Raw genomic sequence first — 21,925 nt, 5'->3', positions numbered from 1 at the left:
AAAAGAGAGGATTTTAACATATTACAGACATACCTAGGAGATACTGCAGGTTTAGTTCCATACTACTACAATAAAGCAAATAATACAGGAAGTCACATGAAGTTTTTTTTTTTGGTTTCCTAGTGCTTGTATGTTATGTTCACTGTGTACTGTGGTATATTAAGTATATGATAACACTTTTCTAAACTAGAAAGTGTAAACCTAAATTAAATAAAAAGAACACAACTTACATTTGATCCTTCAGTGAGTCATAATCTTTTTGCTAGAGGAGGGTCTTACCTGGGTGTTGACATCTGCTAACTGATAAGGGTGGTGATTGCTGAAGATTGGGTGGTTGCAGCAGTTTCTTAAAATAAGACAACAATGAAGTTTGCTGCATCGAGTCTGCCTTTCCCCAGTCAGTTCCTCTGTAGCATCAGTGCTGTTTGACAGCATTTTAAATAAAAGAGAACTTGTTTCAAAACCGGGGTCAGTCCTCTCAAACCCTGCCACTGCTTTATCAACTAAATTTATGTCATCTTCTGTGCTCTTTGTTGTCATTTCAACACTCTTTACACAGTATCCACCAGGAGTAGATTCCATCTCAAGAAACTACTTTTTTTGCCCATCCACAAGAAGCACCTCCTCATGTGTGGAATTTTTATCATGAGATTACAGCAATTCAGTCATATCTTCAGGTTCCACTTCTAATTCTTGTTCTTTTGTTATTTTCACCACATCTATAGTTACTTCCTCCACTGATGTCTTGAACGCCTTAAAGTCATATATGAGGGTTGGACCAACTTCTTTCAGACTCCTGCAGTGTTGATATTTTGACCTCTTCCCATGAATCAAGAATGTTCTTAATGATGTCTAGAATGGTAAATCCTTCCCAGAAGGTTTTCTGTTTAGTTCACCTAGATCCATCAGAGGAATCACTATGTGTGACAGCTATAACCTAACAAAAAATGTGTTTCTTAATTAATAAGACTTGAAAGTCAAAATTAATTCTTGATCCATGGACTGTAGAGTGGATATTGTGTTAGCAGGCATGAAAACAACATCAATCTCATTGTATATCTCCATCAGAGCTCTTCAATGACCAGGTGCATTGGCAATGATATTTTGAAAGGAATCTTTTTTTCTGAGCAGTCCATCTCAACATTAGGCTTAAAATATTCATAAACCATCTTATCAGATATGCTGTCATTTAGGCTTTGTTCTCTCATTTATAGAGCACAGGCAGAGTAGATTCAGCATAATTCTTAAGCATCCTAGGATTTTCAGAATGGTAAATGAACACTGGCTTCAACTTAAAATATCACCACCTGAGTTAGTCCCTAACAAGAGAGTCAGCCTGTCCCTTTAAAGTTTTGAAGCCGAGCATTGACTTCTCTCTAGCTATGAGTACTGACCCCTGGTGGCTCAGTGCTAATCTGCTTGTAATTCAGGAGACCTGGATTCAATCCCTGGGTTGGGAAGATCCCCTGGAGAAGGGAATGGCAACCCACTCCAGTATTCTTGCCTGGGAAATCCCATGGGTCTTGGTGGACTACAGTCCATGGGGTTGCAAAGAGTTGGAGACAACTGAGCTACTAACATTTTCACTTCTCTAGCTGACATCTTCGGAGAAGGCAATGGCAAGCCACTCCAGTACTCTTGCATAGAAAATCCCATGGATGGAGCAGCCTGGTAGGCTGCAGTCCCTGGGATCGCTAAGGGTCGGACACGACTGAGCGACTTCACTTTCACTTTTCACTTTCACGCATTGGAGAAGGAAATGGCAACCCACTCCAGTGTTCTTGCCTGGAGAATCCCAGGGACGGGGGAGCCTGGTGGGCTTCCGTCTATGGTGTCACACAGGGTCAGACACGACTGAAGTGACTTTGCAGCAGCAGCAGCTGACATCTTCTTCCCATATAAGGGTGTTTTATCTGCATTGAAAATCTATTGTTTAATGTTGCCGCCTTAATTAATTCTTAGCTAGATCTTCTGGATAGTTTGCTGTAGCTTCTACATCAGCACTTGCTGCTTTACCTCGTACTGTTTTGTAATGGAAATGACTTCTTTCATTAAGCCTCCTGAACTAAGCTCCATTAGCTTCAAACTTTTCTCCTAAAGCTTCCTCATCTGCCTCAGCCTCCATAAAGTTAGGGCCTTGCTCTTTATCAGACTTTGGCCTAAAGGGAATGTTATGGCTGGTTCAGCCTTCTATCAAACCACTGAAACTTTCTCCATCTCAACAATAAGGCTGTTTTGCATTCTTATCATTCTTGTGTTGACGGGAGTAGCACTTTTGGTTTCCTTCAAGAACTTTTGCTTTGCAATCACAACTTAGCTGTTTGACACAAGAGGCCTAGCTTTGGGCTTGACTCAGCTTTTGACATGCCTTCCTCACTCATCTTAATCATTTCTAGAATTTGATTTAAAGTGAGAGATGTATGACTCTCCCTTTCATTTGAACATTTTGAGGCCATTGTAGGGTTATTATTTGGCCAAATTTCAATATTTTAATGCTCAGGGAATAGAGAGGCCTGAAAAGTGGGAGAGAGACGGGGGAATGTCCAGTCACTGGAGCTTTTAAAACACACAAAATTTATCTATTAAGTTTGCCATCTTATATGGGTATAGTTCATGATGCCCTACAACAATTACAATAATAACATCAAAGATTACCAAGCACAGATCATCACAACAAATAGAATAATAATGAGAAAGTTAGAAACAGTATGATAGTTGCCAAAATGTGACACAGATACATGAAATGAATGAAGACTATTGGGAAAATTGTGTGAATTGTGTGCACAGACTTGCTTGATGTAGGGCTGTCACAAGTTTTCAGTTTGTATAAAAAAATGCCTAATATTTGCAAAGCACATAAAAATGAAGTACAGTGAAAGGAGGTATGCCTGTACATTGCTTTATCCATGTGACAATTTGCTATGTGAAAAGACCACATAAAAGAGGATATATAAAATATTATTCATGAAAAGTAGAATCACAAATTGTGAATATTGTTAATATTCTCCAGTTGCAGTCAAGGAGAAATTTTTTATTGTTTTGTTCTTTTTAAAAATTTTTGCTTTTTTCCCATATGATCAAATATTTGGAGAGACCCTTGAAAAAGAAAAATAGTTTCTAGGTTAAGTTGTGATATCATTTTTCTGCAAAGACATGAAAATTATAAAAACATTTTTTTAAATGTCATTGACCTTCCTGGCTACCAGCTTATAATGATGAAATAAAATGAAAACCAAATTTATACCTTAAAAGAGATTTCAAACCCAGGTATGAATATTTCCTCTGCTGTGTGGACAAATAGCCCATCACTTTCAGGAGAAAGTTTCTCTTTTCTTATTGCCATACCTATTTAAAATTCCTGTGAATTTAATCAGCAAGTAAACCTCTCAAGCCCATTCTTTTAGAGATTTTATTGTAAATCTCCACAGTGATTTTTTTGAGTTTGATGTTAGATCAAAGACTTTGACATTAAACTTGGAAATTACTATCATTCCAGAAAATAATGGCTGGAATCATAAAGAAGCTGGCACAGGGATTTTAGAAAATTGTTATGTTTCATTGCTTTGCTTTTTGGCAGTTATGGACCTGAAAAATTTAGCATGCTCTTTATTCCCACTGTCATATGGCTCAGCTACACGCATGAATTCAAAATGGTTTCCATTATTGGAAAGAGACACTCTTATTCCAGAATCAAGCTAGGTAACTTTTAATGTTCCAGATAATTGCTAAATTAAGCTCTCTCTGCAGATATTTTATGGCATTTATTTTGCTCTGAAAACCCCATTCATTTTTAAGGTAGCTGAATAAATCCAGTGATAATAAATTCTTAAAGAGATGAATCAGGAAAAGAAAATTTTGGCTAAATGCAGGGGGAATATTTAAAAAGGAAAATCCTACCTTCTGAGATACTTTCTAAGAAGCACAATATTATTAAGCCCACCCTGGTGCAAAGCAATAAAGAGATTAAACATTGAAGCCAAATTTGATCAGTTGATCTGTTACTAAAATTGGGAAAGCTAGTATATATTCTAATTCAGAATTTTCACAGAATAAATTCTGAATGGTGGCACTCAGTATAGCAAAGAGATGCCATATGAGACTATTTCCACTTTTATTCATCTTTTAGCTTGTTGTTATTTAGTCTCTAAGTCCTGTCTGACTGTGACCCTGTGGACTGTAGCCCACCAGGTTTCTATGTCCATAGAATTTCCCAGGTAAGAATACTGGAGTGGGTTACGATTTCTTTCTCCAGGGGATCTTCCTGACCCAGGGATTGAACCCATGTCTCTTGCATTGGCAACTGGATTCTTTGAGTCACCTGTCAAGCAGCCTTTTAGATATTGACCCATTAAGTCATAATTTTAAATTAATGTTCATTATTTGACTGTAATTGCATCAAGGGTCAGCAAGTTTAATCTTTGGGCCAGATCTGCACAGTCACCTGTTTTTGCATAGTCAAAGAGTTAAGAATATTTTTTTATATTTTTAAATGGTTGAAAAATTCAAAAGAATAGTAATAGTTCATAATGTTAAAAGTATATGAAATGCAGATTTTAGTTTTCGTACATAAAGTTTGACTAGAATATAGTCACATCCATTTGTTTACATTTAATCTGTGGCTATTTTGTGCACAACAGCGGAGTTGAGTTGTTATAGAAACTTCATAGACCACAGAGCCTAAGGTGTTTACCATCTAGCCCTTTACGGACATTATTTTGTGCTCCCATTGCACTCTGAGAACATCCCCATAGCAGTGTGTATCACATCCTACTGCTACATATGTTTCCATTGGCTTTCAGCAACATGTTTGGGGGATGAGTGTAAGAAGGTGCTGGTCATTCATTTATTGTCAGTCAACAGATTCCTACTGGTTTTACCCCCTTAGAAAGAGAAGCAAGTGACAAATAGACCAAGGCTTCTCAAAGGTGAATGCGTGTGTGAATTACATGGGAATCTTATTATAAAGTGAATATGATTCAGGGTTGGGGTGGGGCTAGGAGACTGCATTTCTCACAACGCTGTCAGTGTTCCTGGTTTGTGGACCACATTTGGAGAACCAAAACACTAGAGAAAAATAGTTTTTTTTTTAATTGTTAAACACACGTACCAAAATTATATGTACGCATTAAAAAGAACAGAATGTATGGACTTTCAAGAAAAATGACTAGCTTCTGTCCCATCATTTGGGTCACCAGATCCATTCTTTGATTCTTTGGCTGTCTCTTCTGATTTTTATTGCATGTCTGTAAACAATCTGAGGCTTCCCCAGTGGCTCAGACAGTAAATCTGCCTACAGTGCAGGAGATCAGTGTTCGATCCCTGTGTCGGGAAGGTGCCCTAGAGAAGGGCATGGCAACCCACTCCAGTATTCTTGCCTGGAGAATCAAATGGACAGAGGAGCCTGGCAGGCTGCAATTCATGGGGTGACAATGAGACACGACTGAGTGATTAACACTTTTTTCACTTGAACAACCTGCTTTGCCATAGTTTTGGGGTTTTTTGTTTCTTTGTTTATTTAATAGTTTTATGTATATTCTGCTTAGTTTATGCTTTACAGAAGTGGTTTGTAACATTACTCCATTTAAATCTTACTAATAGTTAATATCTGCTGGGTGGTTTTTATGTGCCAGGTAATGTTCTAAGCATTTTGTGTGCATTGATTCATTTAGTCCTTATACGCAACCAATGAAATAGGCACTATCTTGAAGTCTCTATGGTACAGATAAGGAAAATGAATTAGTCATTTGCCAAAGTCTTCATATAGGAAGTGGGGATCCTGTCAGTCTAATTTTTTAACCAGTATTCTATTCTGCTTCTGAAAAAAGAATATTTAAATCATATAAAACATTGAATGAGATTATGAAAATGTCATCAACTATTATTAGGTGTCTTTTCTTTATGATTATTCTGTTTATCTTACTCACTTCTTAAACTGGCTGTATACTTGTAGACTCATTGCTTTTCCTTTATATGTAAAGTCTGCTACTTTTAAGGCCTCAGTGGATGTTTTCCATATCCCGTAGGTTTTAAGACTTTGTATTTTTGTTATCTTTCTGTATTGATGTTGTTTTTAAATGCCATGTACTCAGTGAGTGATATAAACACATTGTAATTTTCAGTTTTCTAATAAAAAATTAAGAAAAAACATAATATGAAATACAATGTCTGCTGCTGCTGCTGCTGCTGCGTCACTTCAGTCGTGTCCGACTCTGTGTGACCCCATAGACAGAAGCCCACCAGGGTCCCCCGTCCCCGGGATTCTCCAGGCAAGAACACTGGAGTGGGCTGCCATTTCCCTCTCCAATGTGTGAAAGTGAAAAGAGAAAGTGAAGTCGCTCAGTCGTGTCCGACCCCTAGCGACCCCACGGACTGCAGCCTACCAGGCTCCTCCATCCATGGGATTTTCTAGGCAAGAGTACTGGAGTGGCTCGCCATTGCCTTCTCCGAATACAATGTCTACAAAGCATAAAAAATATTCTCAAAAGCTAGGGCCAATCTTGCATCAAAAATGACTAATTGAAACAACTGAAAACATAGTCTGCAAATATCAAAACCAGAAGAGAGCCCAGTGATCAGCTAGTCTAGGAAGTGGCAGACCTATTCTGGATATTCTAGGTTTTGTGAGCCATGCAGTTTCTGTTGAAACTACACAAACTATATTGTGACTCAAAGGTAGCCACAGAGAGCATATATGTGGATGGGTGTGGCTGTGCTCCAATAAAACCAATTACAAAATAATTTAAATAAATGTCAAAATATTGACCTATTTAAAAAAAAAGCTGTAGAACCAAGTACTGACACACAATTACATTTTCTTTTCTACAGAGCTTTTAACATCTCTTTTCCTTTCTTTGTTTTTTTTTTTTTGACCATGCTGTATGGCACACAGGGTCTTAGTTCCCCTACCAGGGATCAAACCTGTGCCTTCTGCAGTGGAAGGGCAGTGTCCTAACCACTGGACCACCAGGGATGTCCTTTTCCTTTCTTTGTAAAGCCATCATTATAATGCTTCTCATTTCTTAAACACTGCACCATATCAATTAATCTATTATCCCCACTCCCTTCTTTATATAGCAGAAGTCCTTCCCTGCAGGTTTCTTCCTGAGTTTCTTGCAGATCAGGGTCTCAGTTGGATCCTCTGTTTGTTGCCATTGTTGTTTTAATAAGCTTATATTTTAGAGCACTTTGAGGTTCACAGTAAAACTAAGGGTAAAGTATAGAGATTTCCCACATAGCTCTCACCCCACACACATGCATGGCCTCCCCACTGACAGAATTACCCCCACAAACGGTACTTTTGTTAGAATCGGTAAACTTCCATAGACACATTGTGTTCACTCAAAGTCCATAATTTGCACTGGGTCCACTCGATGTTGATCATTACATGGGCTTGGACAAGTGTATAAGGTCTTTATAATAATAATATGCCTAACATCATAAGGAATGTCACTGTCATGAAAATTCTCTGTGCTTCGTTTATTCATCCCTCTCTCCCATAACCCCTGGCCCACTGACCTTTTCACTGTCCCCATAGTTTTGCCTTCTCCAGAGTGTCATATAATTGGAATCTTACTGGATATAGCGTTCTCAGATTGATTTCATTCACTTAATAATGTGCATTTAAGTTTGCCTCCATATGCATTCATGGCTAGATAGCTCATTTCTTTTTAGCACTGAATAATATTCCTTTGGGCTTCCCAGGTGGTGCTAGTGATAAAGAACCTGCCTGCCAATGCAGGAGTCATAAGAGACATGGATTTGATCCCTGGGTCATGAAAATCTGCTGGAGGATGGCACAGCAACCCACTCCAGTATTCTTTCCTGGAGAATCCCAGGGACAGAGGACCCCGGTGGGCTACAGTTAATAGGGTCGCACAAAGTCGAACACAACTGAAGCAGCTTAGCATGCACACACACAGTATTCCTTTGTCTTGATTGATGTACCACAATTTATTTATCCATTCACCTACTGAAGGGCCTCTTGGTTGTTTCCAAGTTTTGGCAATTATAAAAAAAGCTGCTGTAAACATTTGTGTACAGGTTTTTCTGTAGACGTAAGTTTCCAACTTTTTTGTATAAATTCCATGAGTGCAAACACTAAATCATATGGAGGAAACCTCCAAACTGTCTTCCAAAGTACCATTTTGCCCTCCCAGTACCTATATATGGGAGTTCTAGTTGCTCCACGCCCTCACCAGTGCTTGGTGTTGTCCATTTGATCCTCTGTTTTTTGAATCTCTGTCTTAGCTCATACATCAGTTTCGCTGGAGAACACCCTCAAATATGTTTTAAAGGGCATATAAAGGGCAAGCTCTCTAGATCTTTCTATGACTGAAAATATATTCATTGTACCCTTGCATTTAATCAATACATCAACCACATAGAAAAATCTAAGATAGAATTAACTTTTCCTCTGAGGTTTAAAGGCATTTCTCTGTTTTATTCTACCATTAATGTTTTTGAGAAACCTGATGCCATGCTTCTTTTCATGCTGATTTTCATGTTTCTGTAAGTGACCCGTTTTTCCTCTCAAAGGGCATTTGTTTGTTGTTGATTGTTGCTGTTTGGTCTCTAACTCATGTCTGACTCTTTGTGATCCCATGGACTGTAGCATGCCAGGCTTCCCTGTCCTTCACTATCTCCCAGAGTTTGCTCAAACTCATGTCCATTGATTTGGTGATGCCATCCAACTGTCTCATCCTCTGTCACCCTCTTCTCCTTCTGCCTTCAATCATTCCTAGAATCAGAGTCTTTTCCAGTGAATCAGCCCTTCACATCAAGTGGCCAAAGTATTGGAGCTTCAGCTTCAGAGGGCATTTAGAATCTTCTTAATGTCATTGTGCTTTGAAATTTCAAAATAAAGTGTGATTTGATCTGGGCAGGACAGGGATCAAAGTTTGCTGGAAGGTTCTCGAGAGCACTACTTGGCACAAAGATACAGAAGTGGGAATCAACAAGGAGTGCTTGGAGGATTTGAGAATCAGCTTTCAAGCCCAGCCCTTGCATTAACCAGCTTGAGTGGGGCATTTCAGGTTACAGAACCTAAGTGTTTGTCCTGTACTATAAAATAAGGGTGTAGACACCTTCCTCCTTCGGGCTGTTGGGAGGGTACATTTAGATATTATATAAGAAAAGTTATTAAAAAATATTCTTTTGGTATTAGGTATGAGAATTCCTTGAAGATAGAATAGATCCGTATTCATTCTAATCTTATTAGGATGCTCTGATAAGTACTTGGTTTGGTGGATGTGGCATACAGAGACTGTGTGTTAAGCATGGTGTTCCTATAACATGAGGAAGAAAAATAATACTCTTCACCACAAAGACTAAGTTGGAATACTCAAAACTGAAAAACAAGGAGCTGGGAAAGAAAATATCAATGAGCTGGGCCAAATAATGCCTGGAGGATGAATCCAGGAAGACCTTTCTCTCTTCCTCAGTTTTAGCTGAACTAAAGTACTCTTGCCTAGAAGATCCCATGGATGGAGGAGCCTGGTAGGCTGCAGTCCATGGGGTCGCTAAGGGTCGGACATGACTGAGCGACTTCACTTTCACTTTTCGCTTTCACACATTGGAGAAGGAAATGGCAACCCACTCCAGTGTTCTTGCCTGGAGAATCCCAGGGATGGGGCAGCCTGGTAGGCTGCCGTCTGTGGGGTCACACAGAGTCGGACACAACTGAAGTGACTTAGCAGCAGCAGCAGCAGCAGCAAAGTCAGCTAAATTTGAAAAACTCAGCAGTGGCCACAGAACTGGAAGAGGTCGGTTTTCATTCCAACCCCAAAGAAGGGAAATGCCCATGAATGTTCAAACTGCCACACAATGGCACTCATTTCACATGCTTAATTTCACATGATAATGCTCAAAATCCGTCAAGCTAGACTTCAGCAGTATGTGAACTGAGAAATTCCAGATACACAAGCTGGATTTAGAAAAGGCAAAGGAACCAGAGATCAAATTGCCAACATCTGTTGAATCATAGAAAAAGCAAGGGAATTCCAGAAAAACATCTACTTCTGCTTCATTGAATACACTAAAGCCTTTGAATGTGTGGACCACAACATACTGTTGTAAATTCTTAAAGAGAAGGGAATACCAGACTATCTTACCTGCCTCCTGAGAAATCTGTATGCAGGTCAAGAAGCAACCATTAAAAGGAGACATGGAACAATGCACTGGTTCCAAATGGGGAAAGGAGTATGTCAAAACTGTACATTGTCACCCTGCTTATTTAAATTCCATGCAGAGTACATCATGTGAACTGCTGGGCTGTATGAAGCATAAGCTAGTATCAAGATGACCAGGAGAAATATCAATAACCTCAGATATGCAGATAACACTACCCTAATGGCATAAAGAGGAACTAAAGAGTCTCTTGATGAAGATGAAAGAGAAAAGTGAAAATGATGGCTTAAAACTGAGCAATCAAAAAACGAAGATCATGTCATCCGGTCCCATCATATCATGGCAAATAGATGGGGAAACAATGAAAATAGTGACAGACTTTATTTTCTTGGTCTCCAACATCACTGCAGATGGTGACTGCAACCATGAAATTAAAAGACACTAGCTCCTTGGAAGAAAAGCTATGACTATCCTAGACAGGGTATTAAAAAGTAGAGACCTCACATTGCTGACAAAGGTCTGTATAGTCAAAACTATGGTTTTCCCAGTAGTCATGTATGAATGTGAGAGTTGAACCAAAAAGAAGGCCGAGCACTGAAAAATTGATGCTTTTGAACTGTGGTGCTGGAGAACACTCTTGAGAATCCATTGAACAGCAAAAAGATCAAACCAGTCAATCCTAAAGGAACTCAATCCTGAATATTCATTGCAAAGAGAGATGCGAAAGCTGAAGCTCCAGTATTTTGGTCACCTGATGGGAAGTATCGATTCGTTGGAAAAGACCCTGATGCTGGGAAAGATTGAGGGCAAAAGGAGAAGGGGGCAACAGAGGATGAGATGGTTGGATGGCATCACTGACTCAATGGACATGAATTTTAGCAAACTCTGGGAGACAGTGAAGTATAGGGAAGCCTGGTGTGCTACAATCCACGTAGCAGAGTCAGACACGACTAAGCAACTGAACAACCACAAAACAAAGTCTTTGGAGAGAACACAAATAGCTAGTGAACTAGACACTGTTCACCATGTACTGTAAGGTATAAACCTCTCCTCTATCCCTTTAAGGACATAGGTTTTCAATTTTATGTACTTTGATAATAATACTTTTATGAGAGTAGACTTTTGTCAAGAGCAACTCAAAGAGAAGGATAAGACAGGTAGCATCTGAATATCATGTGTAAAGCACTTAGCGTAAGAGTCTGCACATGCTGAGTCAAATCTTGTCATTATTATTGTGAATATTACAATTATAAGATGGGGCCACCTATCATACTATATAACCCTGACAGTTCTATACAGACAAGAAAACTGTGCCTTGTAATCCTTCATCTGGTTTCTATATGTGCATTTTTGTTTCATATTGAATACTTAGAAAACTGAAACCAACTATTTTCATGTTTCTAGTTTTAGAGGTGCTCAATCTTAATTTGACATAGGAAGGTGGAAGTAGAAAGAGTCATGAGATTTTCATGCTTGTTGCTTTCTAAAGGAATAGCTAAGTAGAAATGAAGAAATTATACGAAACCATTCTAATTCTGACAATACTTATCTTAGCAATGCTCTTCTACCTTCATCTAGAGAAGGGAATGGGTACCCACTCTAGTATTCTTGCCTAGAGAACTCCATGGACAGAAACACCTGAGGGGATACAGTCCATGGGGTCACAAATAGTCAGACATGACAGAGAGACTAACATTTCACACTTTCCCTTTATACGGCCATTCCAGGTCCGAGGAGCCCCGTCACCATTGCTTAGGATTGCCTACAGTCCTCTCTCAGTTATAAGCTCAGATTCCCTCCAAACAAAACAGTCAAGTTGCAAACTTCCCTTGCTCATAGTTGGGGCTCAATAAATATTAATGTATTCAGAAACAACTAAGAAGTAACTACCCAACTCTTAAAAAAACAGAAGCACTCAAAGAGATCCTAATGTTTGGTGTATGTTTTCAGACAGCAGAGATTTAATCTATTCTAATGTTTTAATCTATTCTAATGTGTTACTCCTTTCTCAGTATTGTTTTCCTCATGGATAACAGGTTCTAAAAAATAGTAATAAAAATATAAGGGCATGGAGTTGGAACAGGCATCTGAGTCATTATTGCATGCCTATTGAGACACCCTTAGCCAGGGTCCCCCAACACGAACCGTCTGAACATAAGTAACACTTTAGTCCCTACAGCTTTCTGAAGCCTACACCTGGACTTTCTGTGATTATAAAACCGGCAGCTCACCTGGTACTGGACTGGTATTATTCTCATCCTCAATGGAGTAGAGTTTGCTTCTGCTCAAATATTCAAAAATATTCGATGAGGCAATGTATGCAAAGGGCCTGAATACATAATTGACATCTCATGAGTGCAACTTTCTTCCATGGTATCTCCCTGAGAGGAAAACAGCCAGTTGTTCCTCATTTTTATAAAGAATGGACAAAAAGACATAGATTTCAGTTTTTACAGAAATAATGTGAAAGAGTTGTGTGTGACCATACAAGGGCTTAAACAACTAAGAGGACAGAGGATAGATAATTTTAAAAATAAGACTGGCTATTATCCAGCTTAGAAACTAGAACTAGAACTTCAAAGTAGTCAGTAGCATGGATTAAGGGTCCTACTGTGTTAAGAGCACTTAGTGAGATATTGTGCTCTTTTTCAAAGGAATAGTAACATGTGATTTCTTTTAAAAGAGATTGTTAATAAAAAGATAGCCATGATGAAATAAAATCTAAATAACCTAAAAATATTAATACAGAAGGCAAACAAAATCTCATACACAATAAGTTGTGGTATTTTGATTCTACTTTGTCATAAATTGATATAATCTTTTGTAAGTGACTAGCATGATATACTTCTTTTCCTACAACAATAATAGTTTGGCAATAATGATATTCTTTTCCAAAAGACCCTAATAGTAACATACCTTCTAAAGGATTTAGTCCAATAACGTGAATCAGAAATCTTTACTTTCTTACCATGGCTTCTTATATTCTGTTTGAAACTAAGATTACTGTATAAGTAGCATGTGTTAAGTGCATCCTCACATATTCATTTTTAAAGGACATTTTGTATGAAAAGATTCATTTTTATATTCAGCATTAAAAAATAGTACCTTTCTGATTAGCCTCATACTTCAGCATCTATAACACTATTGAACATACTTGTTAAATTTCTGTTTCTTACTTGACTAGAATTTATTGGGAGTAGAGATTGTGCTTTGTCTATTTGTTAAAGGATCCTGGTACAGTGTCTGAAACATAGTAGGGGCTCAATACATTTTATGAAATGAATGAATGATGATATTTTAGATACTCTAGAGGAGTATAAAAATCTGTGAATTATTAGGAGAGAAAATCTGGCTGAGATCTTTTTTCAATCTACATAGATAGGTGCATTCTGACATCTTAAGTATCTGGCTATTGATTTCTCAATTAATAAGATAACAAAAGTAAAATCAAATGAAATCAGATATCCAGAGAGTTTGAGGCTGGTTTAGCCTGGTGGCCTTTTACAGGTGCAATTTATTTTTATAGTACAAAGAACACTGAATCTTCCCAGAATAACCTGATTCCAACGGAGTTAAATAAAGTTGCTCATTTATCCTGATTTTTGACATACTTCTGTCTTTCTAGACTGTCTAGAAAGAGCTCTATTTCCCAACAGCCTCAGTGTCAATTTTAATGATCCAGTCCACGTGACATCCTTTTTTTTTTCATTGCTATTAGTGAATGACAAGTGAAGGATATTCATTTTAACTTGAAAATGTCAGCTATGCACTTTAAGAGATATATTTTTGCAGCTTGTAATGAGGTGGTGTTTCTTTTTGAAAGAAATACTCATCTCTGATGCGAGTGCTGTGCAGGTGACAACTGATATTTAATAAGCGATGGTTCTTATATTAGTCGCAGTTCTCTAAAGAAAATGTCTCAGATTGCTTTTGAAAAACTCTTAGCGTCACTAGCCCAAAGGCATGATGTGACCTTTTTATTACATAATGAGAATCATTTATTATCTTACAATGTATCTTAAAGTCACGGACAAAATGCCACTTTGATAATTGCTTTCAATTAGCTTTGAGCATAGCATATATTCATAAAATGTCTTCTCTAATTTAGACTTGAATTAGAGAAAATTACAGACATAATCTACTTTAAGGTTGTCTCATTTAAGGTGATTCGTAGTTTTATTTCAAAGAAATCAAAAAGAAGAGCTTTAGAACAGTCTCTCAGAATGTTTTAAGCAGGCTTTTCAATATTTGATTCTATTCTATTACCAATTAATTAACAAATTAGAAAGCTAGTTCATCATTTCTGACCTTTTATGCACGTTAGCTTTTGACTTTCATTCTTAATGATTGTTTTGAAATTAAGGCTTGCAGTTCGTGTTGAAAGAGAGAAACAATCTGATTAACAGGGTAAATAAGGCTTGCTTTGGTACCAAGTACATCTTGATGTGGGGCTATAATTGAGATTCTAAGTACTATAATGGTGCATCCTTTCCTGTCTTAAATAAATAATACCTAACTAATGGTCAATAAATTATACTGGATAATCATGTGGCATGAATGAGGAATTTGGGGGTTTAATACAAGTGAGGTTAGACGTAGTATGATACTTAAATGTAATTTCAGTTAAGTTTGGTTTCTTGTTAGCACCCTGAGCATTGGTATACAGTTTAAATGCATACCTTATCTTCCTTAAAAATATTTTTGCAATAATAAACTCTGAAACTACATTTTACGCTTGTGCTGTTTCAGTAACACAGGCAATGTGATTAACCTTAACAGAGATTCTCAGAAATTCTTATTGTACCCAGGGATCACTCCCTCCTCTTTCTCTCTTTTTTTCCCTAGATAAAAATTATACACAAGAACCAAGCCCCAATGCTGATGGGCCCTCCTCCCAAAACTGGGTTGTTCTGCTCCCTCGTCAAAAGAACCAGAAACCGAAGCAAGGAATAAACCTGTATCATTCCATTGTTGGCACTGTAATTAGCATAATTGGGCCATGGAACACTTATGCTGGAAATCTTTGAACAACTTCAAGTCTCCTGCTCATGTAAAATCATGGAATTGGTTTGACAGTTTTTGTGACTGAGTTAATGTAAAATTCAGCTAATAGGAAATTTATTGTTTCAGTTTTTATAGGCATCTTTGCATGAAGAAAGTGGAAGTTTACATGAAGTGATACTGCATATTTTTGTTGCATGCATTCCCATAGATTTTTGTGTCTCCCATCCATTCCTTCGCAAATTTCCATGTACTAACCTGTAAGAAAATCTGTACAATAACAACAAAAAGAGGAAATATCACAGAAAATGTGATTCCAGTTATTAATAAGCACTACTTAATAATGCTTCAGTGATCATAATTGCAGATTGCTATACTTTTCCCTTTTAGAATCAAACAGCATATCAATGATCTTTGACCTATGACTTGAGGAGCAACTTTTAATTGAAAGATTTTATTAAATAGTTGTCTATTTGCTGTATCTAAATAGTTTTTCTTTGACTTCTTGATGCTTCTGAGTGGAATTTATTAATAAAATATCAGGTGTAAAGTTTTCTTGTGCTGAGAAGTAGGAAGTGGTTTTATTCTGTTTAGTTTTGTTTTTAATTCTACACATAAGTGAAATCATGTTACTTGGCAGTAAAGTGTGTTAATATGGCAAGCCTTATTCCCTTCTGCATGTGAATCTAGAAGAAAATTCTTAATCACAACAGTAACCAAATAGATGTTTGAAGCTATGTGCCTAACTGTATTTCCCACCAAAGATTCAGAAAAAGATGCTTGAGAGAAATGGGTTATGCATAATTAATTAAGCATCATGAAGAAAATTTATGGTTCTAATGATTAATTTTGTGATGGCTAAAACTCTGGAAGAGAGGGAATTACCCATTAATTATAATTAAAAATTTCCTTTCACAGACAGTAAGCCATGCAACACAATCAAAGCTCAATAGCTAATTTCTTGTTTTATTGGTCATTTGTGAGTATAGGTGTCTATAATTTTGAATGGGTCAGCTAAGTACACTTGAGAAAGTAAATGATTGTATCATTTCCTTTTGAGTATAAATTGATCCTTGTAATAATATTGAGCTTTTTGAAGTCAATCATGCATGCAGTTAGCACCCTCCCATTCAACTACTGCACTCCCATCTCCATGACTTTTCAAATATTTATTTGGAAATAATGCCCTAGATTGTTATTAAAGTTTTTCATGGCATGGCTGAATTCTCTGATTGTTTGAAGAAATTATGGAATAGTATTTTTAAGTGTTTCATTTAAACCTATGATATAAAATTAAATGCTTATTCTGAGAAGTTTTGGTATTGTTCATTCATATTGAGCTGCATCTCCTCATCGCATGTTTTGTTTTTAAACATGCCATAAGGAAAACAAGTGCTTGAAATGCATGATTTATTAGTTTGTCTCTCCATTCTGCATTAAAGTACTAATGATTTTCAGTTCTGTTTTTCTATTGATTCATTCATCTTTGAATTACAGATAGCATTTAGTGATTCTGTTGAACATAATCCTGTACATGGACTTGTGGATTTCAAGTGAAATTGCTATGATTTTTGTAATTTGATTGGAAGACTCAACTGAATGTTGTTATATCAAATAACTACTCTCAAGCTATGTGCTATCCTGGAAGATTATGTCTAAAGTGTTTTCTTTTAGTGTTTCAGGAACATTGGATGGTAAATATAAATCAACAAAAGTTTAATTGCTTTAAAAATAAAAGCTTTGAATAAATTAAGACATTATTTAGCATTCTCAGGAAAATTACCATTATAGTTGCAAATGTGGCACAGCAACCACTTGCCCTAGTATAATAAAAGTTATTTGGCAGAGCAGTCATCTAGACCAAAAGAAATCTCAAAGCAGTAACAAATGCATTACTGACATAATGTTACATAACACACACATTGATTTTTGTGTATCTATGGTTACAGGTAATAAATATTTTCACAAAGACTGACAAAATTTTCTGTAATGGGCCGGCAGGCTTTGTGTCAGAAACATACTCTGAAGGCACAAATTATTTTGTGTTCAGGACAGCATACAATTATTTCCTGGCTACCTTTCATAGTTTGAAGGCAACACCAGTTTGTGAATCAGTTTTAACAATCTGTGCAATGAAGAGCTGTTGAATAGACAGTGAGATGAGAGAAATCAAGCAACCTGCTTAAGACCTCAATAGTTGAAATAATGGGATGTAGCTTTCCTTCAATGTAGCTATGTAATTATAATTAGTAATAATTGTAGTTACATCTTCAGTCAATGGGATTCCAATAATAAATGTTCAAATGGGAATCAAACTTTCCTCTCCCCAACTCACTTTCTAAAGACACTGATGAGCTTGCTCTTCAAGAACACTACTCACAGGGTTTGGAAAGTGATTTATAAAAACTAGTTTGATAGTTTTGAAATCAGAGAAGATATTCTCACCATTTTTTGACAGCGTCAATTGAAGAATATATATTTTAAGAAACATTCCAAACTGAAAGCTCTATGGTATATAGAAATATTAAATACAGTTAGCTTTGTAAGGTGGAAACTTTTCTTATATGTGTGTGGGTGAACGTTCGCGTTGTTAAGTCAACCTCTTCTAAATACAGTAGATATAGTTGTGTAAAGTTTTAAATGGATGAAACTCTTGAGTAAATATTATACTGGGATTTCCGGGTTCAGAGGAAAATGGGAAAACAAATATGTACTTTGCTGAGTATTGCCATACACTGAGTAGATAAATAGAAATTCCAGAATAAAGCTGGATATCTATGCTGCTAACAGGAAAGGAGGTGTCTACGTAGAATGGAGCATTTTAAAGGACATAAGTGTATTCCTCCACTTACATCTGTATACCATGTATATCTGATGCTGTTAAATTTATTGTGGAAAGAAAATATATCTTGTAGGAAGTAAAGAAAATAGAATTTATAAAGAGTTTTTATTTTTAAACAGGTTGTGTGATTATAAACAGAAAAAGCTAAAGACTCAGATATTTAGTGTATTCTACTGCAGGGGGAAATTTAACTCCAGTGAGAATTATTGAATGACATATTTTTTTTTTTTCACATTTTGTTCTTTTTTCCTTATTTAGGAGGACGGGAAACAGTTGTGCTTTTCAAGGAAGAATCTGTTTTGAATCTCAGACTGTATTCGACTTGAATAAGACAAAACTTTCAAACAGCCCCATTCTTTTTTGTGTCAGAAGTTTGTTTCTCATTGGTTATAAAAAGGAAAATGTTCCTTTCTTGGCACATATTAGCCCAAAGAGCTATTCAAATACAGTACATATATTCTAAATGAAAATATTAAGCCCTTGTAGTATATGTTGAGGATGTAAAATTTGAATAAATAAATAAACAAGCAAAAATTTGCAAAGGAGCTTTTATTTGGGGAAATGCAGAAATTACCTTTAAAATCTCTCAATGAAAGTACATTCTGTTTAAATAAAGTTTGAATAAACTCACATTTAAAGGATTCTCTATATCCTTATTGTGTTTAAAAACATGGAATTCGTGTCATAATACTATCTTATTTTCTCAGAAAGTGTTATTATATATAGTATCTTGCTTTTTGAAATAAAAATGTTAACAGTTGTTTCATTCCTTGCCACCATTTTGCCCAACTTTTGTCGAAAAATTAGTTCTTCAAGCAGCTGACAATCTACCCCGGTGGATATCCACTGGGGGTACCAGGCAGGCCACCTGTCTTTTGTCAGAGATAAAGAGTCTGAGTATTGGGGGACTGAATTTGTTATCATTAAGAATTGAACCATTTCTGCTTTGCTTGGCCCCAGGATTCTGCTAAAAACAATGTTCCACCAATTTTATAAATTCCGGGAAGGCCAGCAAACCCACTGATAGAATCAAGGGAATTGAAAGACTAGACCGGGGGTTCTGTGAGGGCTTACATTGAATTTTCTGGATGAAACTGATTTCTGATTTTATTTTGGGTAACAGGCTTCACCAGATATCTCATGGGTATTGAGTAGGTACACAATATTTTACAAAGGAGCAGCAGAAATTAAAGAATTTTTTAATGATGTAGTGCCTTTCCATCTATTGGAAGAGTTAACTAAATTGTTGACTAAGGTAAAGACCAAGTTGGGCTTCCCTGGTGGCTCAGTGGTAAAGAATCCACCTGCATTGCAGGAGACACAGGCTCAGTCCCTGGGTCAGGAAAATCCCCTGGAGGAGGGCATGGCAACCCGTTCTAGTATTCTTTCCTGGAGAATCCCATGGACAGAGGAGCTTGGCAGGCCATGGTTCATGGGGTCACAAAGGGTTGGACACAACTGAAGCAACCGAGCACACATACATGAAAGGATCTAGTTAAGCAAAATGTGATGTGTATTCAAATGAGAAAAGATTACTTGGTTGAAGGAATTCAAAGAGTTCTCTGGAGAAGATAAATCTGCAAATGGCTTTTCAGGCTAACTTGTCTTTTACATAAAGAGACAAAGAGAAAGAAGGAACTCTTGAATCAGAGAAGATGAGTGAGGGCATGGGGTTAGAAACAAGGTCCTGGGGTTTCATTGCCTCAATTCATCAAAAGCTTAGGGAATTAATAAATTAAACATTTGAATAGTGGGTCTTTAAAAAAAATTATTAGAAACAAGAGAAGGGAAAAAAGGAGCATGGAAAAAATAAAGAAGGGAAGTAATTCGGGAGGGAGAGAGAATAAAGGCAAAACCCCAAACTAGGATTAAGTGACTATCAATTAATTTTTCATCCTGGAATCAAGGAAAATCAAGGAAAAATAAAAATACAACTACCAAGTCTGACTTGGAAAGCCTCCAAGCAATATCTGGTCAGCCTACCTTTTCAGAGAGTTTTAACTAAAAGTATCTTAATAATATAATTTTATAAACTCTAAAATGCACAGAAAGCTAAAGTAATAGAGAATACTAATTGTAGAATGCGTTAATGATAACAGTTTTGTAATATTTTTCTACAGAGCAAATAGAAAGATAACTTGGTCTTTTCTCTAGAATGGTTGAATAAGTTTTTTAATTGATAATTTCAAATTTCATTTTGCCCTTCTAATTCTTGTTGGTAATATTCCATGGTCATTCCACCAAAATAACATTTTTGTGGTTAAATATTTTTGAATTTTTATTTTATATTGCGTATGGTCGACTAACACTGTTGGGTTAATTTCAGGTGTAAAGTGATTCAGTTCTTTTTCAGATTCCTTTCCCATTAGTTTCGTGAAGAATGCTGAGCAGAGTTCCCTGTGCTATACAGTAGGTCCTTATTTTTTATTCGTTTTTCAATACAGTAGTGGGCACGTGTCAATCCCAAACGCCCAGTCCATGCCTTCCCCTGACCCTCCCAGGAAACCATGTTTGTTCTCTAAGGCAGTGACTCTGTTTCTGTTTTGTAAATAAGTTCATTTGTATCATTTTTGTCTTGTTTTTACGTTCCTCATATGCCTGATACCAGCTGGTATTGCAGAGAATTCAGACCCTTTAACCCCACTAGTAATGGTCTAGTTCATTCACATTTTCACAGGACCCAGAGGCCAGTATGCCAGGATGAAAATGGCCACTGAACTCAGAGTAGAGCTGCATTTGCTGGGGTCCTTTTCACTTGAGGTCAAGATTAGTTATGGATGCTTACCTAGCCTGGGCTTCCCCAGTGGCTCAGTGATTAAGAATCTACCTGCCAACACAGGAACCGCTGGAGACTTGGGTTCAATCCCTGGGCTGGGACGATACCCTGGAAGAGATTGAAATGGAAACCCACTCCAGTATTCTTGCCTGGAAAATCCCATGGATAGAGGAGGCTTGCAGGCTATAGTCCATATGGTCGCAAAGAGTCAGACACGACTGAGCGACTGAGCTATGCGGGGTGTAGCCTGATGTCCTGGTGGATGAGTTGGTCCCCAGAGTGAAACAGTGCTCTATGACTCAACCATATGACTGAGCAGACTGCTGCTCCCTCCCTGTATTCATCAAGCTTTGGAATGGGCCCATGCCAGTGAGATAAATGGAAGATCCGGCGTGGGAACTTCAAGATAACTCTGCCTTTGGGAGCCATAAGAAGGTTCTTGACACAGAGGTGTAAACTTTAATCCCAGCTGCTTTTTTCACAGAATATGTTTCAGGAGAAGATTAATCTCTCTAAGCCTCAGTTTTCTCACCTGTAAAATACAGATAAACACAACACCCGTTTCAGGGTTATTGTGAGATTAAGTCGAGGTAACTTTCAAAATTACTTTCTATTGGCAAGCATTCAGATGACTTTTTTCAGCTTTAATGGAAATGTAATAGTAGTAATTTTGGCAGTAGCAGCAGCAGGAAAATCCTCTTTGTCCCTACTTCAGTCCTTCCTCTTCAGTGCCAACTGTATTTTTCTGGAAATAGATGATTTTCCTTATTGGATCACTGTTTTTTACATGATAAAAGTTCAAAGTCCTCAGGCATAGAGGGCTTTCATAAGCTGGGCCTTGTCAACCTTTCCTGTATCCTCTACCCTCTTATCCCCATGTGCAAACTTCCGTCCGTTCCGTCCGTTCAGTCGCTCAGTCGTGACCGACTCTTTGCGACCCCGTGGACTGTAGCCTACCAGGCTTCTCCGTCCATGGGATTCTCCAGGCAAGAAAACTGGAGTGGGTTACCATTTCCTTCTCCAGGGGATCTTCCCGACCCAGGGATCGAACCCGGGTCTCCCGCATTGGAGGCAGACGCTTTAACCTCTGAGCCACCAGGGAAGCTATTTGCATTCACCAAATATACCATGTTCTTTCAGGGCCATGTAGTTTGTTTTTATATAAGATTGTTTTTATATAA

The 21,925-nt window shown here is 37.3% G+C and overlaps 1 protein-coding gene across 1 annotated transcript in view; it reads left to right on the top strand.

Moving 5' to 3' along the window:
* The window catches only part of DGKB (diacylglycerol kinase beta), an 898,781-nt gene extending 882,902 nt beyond the window's left edge, over positions 1 to 15,879 (top strand). The window contains exon 26 of the mRNA XM_088833532.1: positions 14,971 to 15,879. Within this exon, the coding sequence (XP_088689658.1) occupies positions 14,971 to 15,078 (108 nt within the window). The 3' untranslated portion in view covers positions 15,079 to 15,879. The remainder of the gene's footprint in view (positions 1 to 14,970) is intronic.
* Positions 15,880 to 21,925: the final 6,046 nt, after the last annotated feature.

The sequence above is a fragment of the Moschus berezovskii genome, chromosome 3, assembly GCF_049115385.1.
Source record: "Moschus berezovskii isolate FMDL1 chromosome 3, NW_MosBer_1.0, whole genome shotgun sequence".
NCBI classification, from domain to species: Eukaryota; Metazoa; Chordata; class Mammalia; order Artiodactyla; family Moschidae; genus Moschus; species Moschus berezovskii.
The sequence above is the reverse complement of the archived record's forward strand: the minus strand, read 5'-3'. Positions and strand labels throughout refer to the sequence as shown.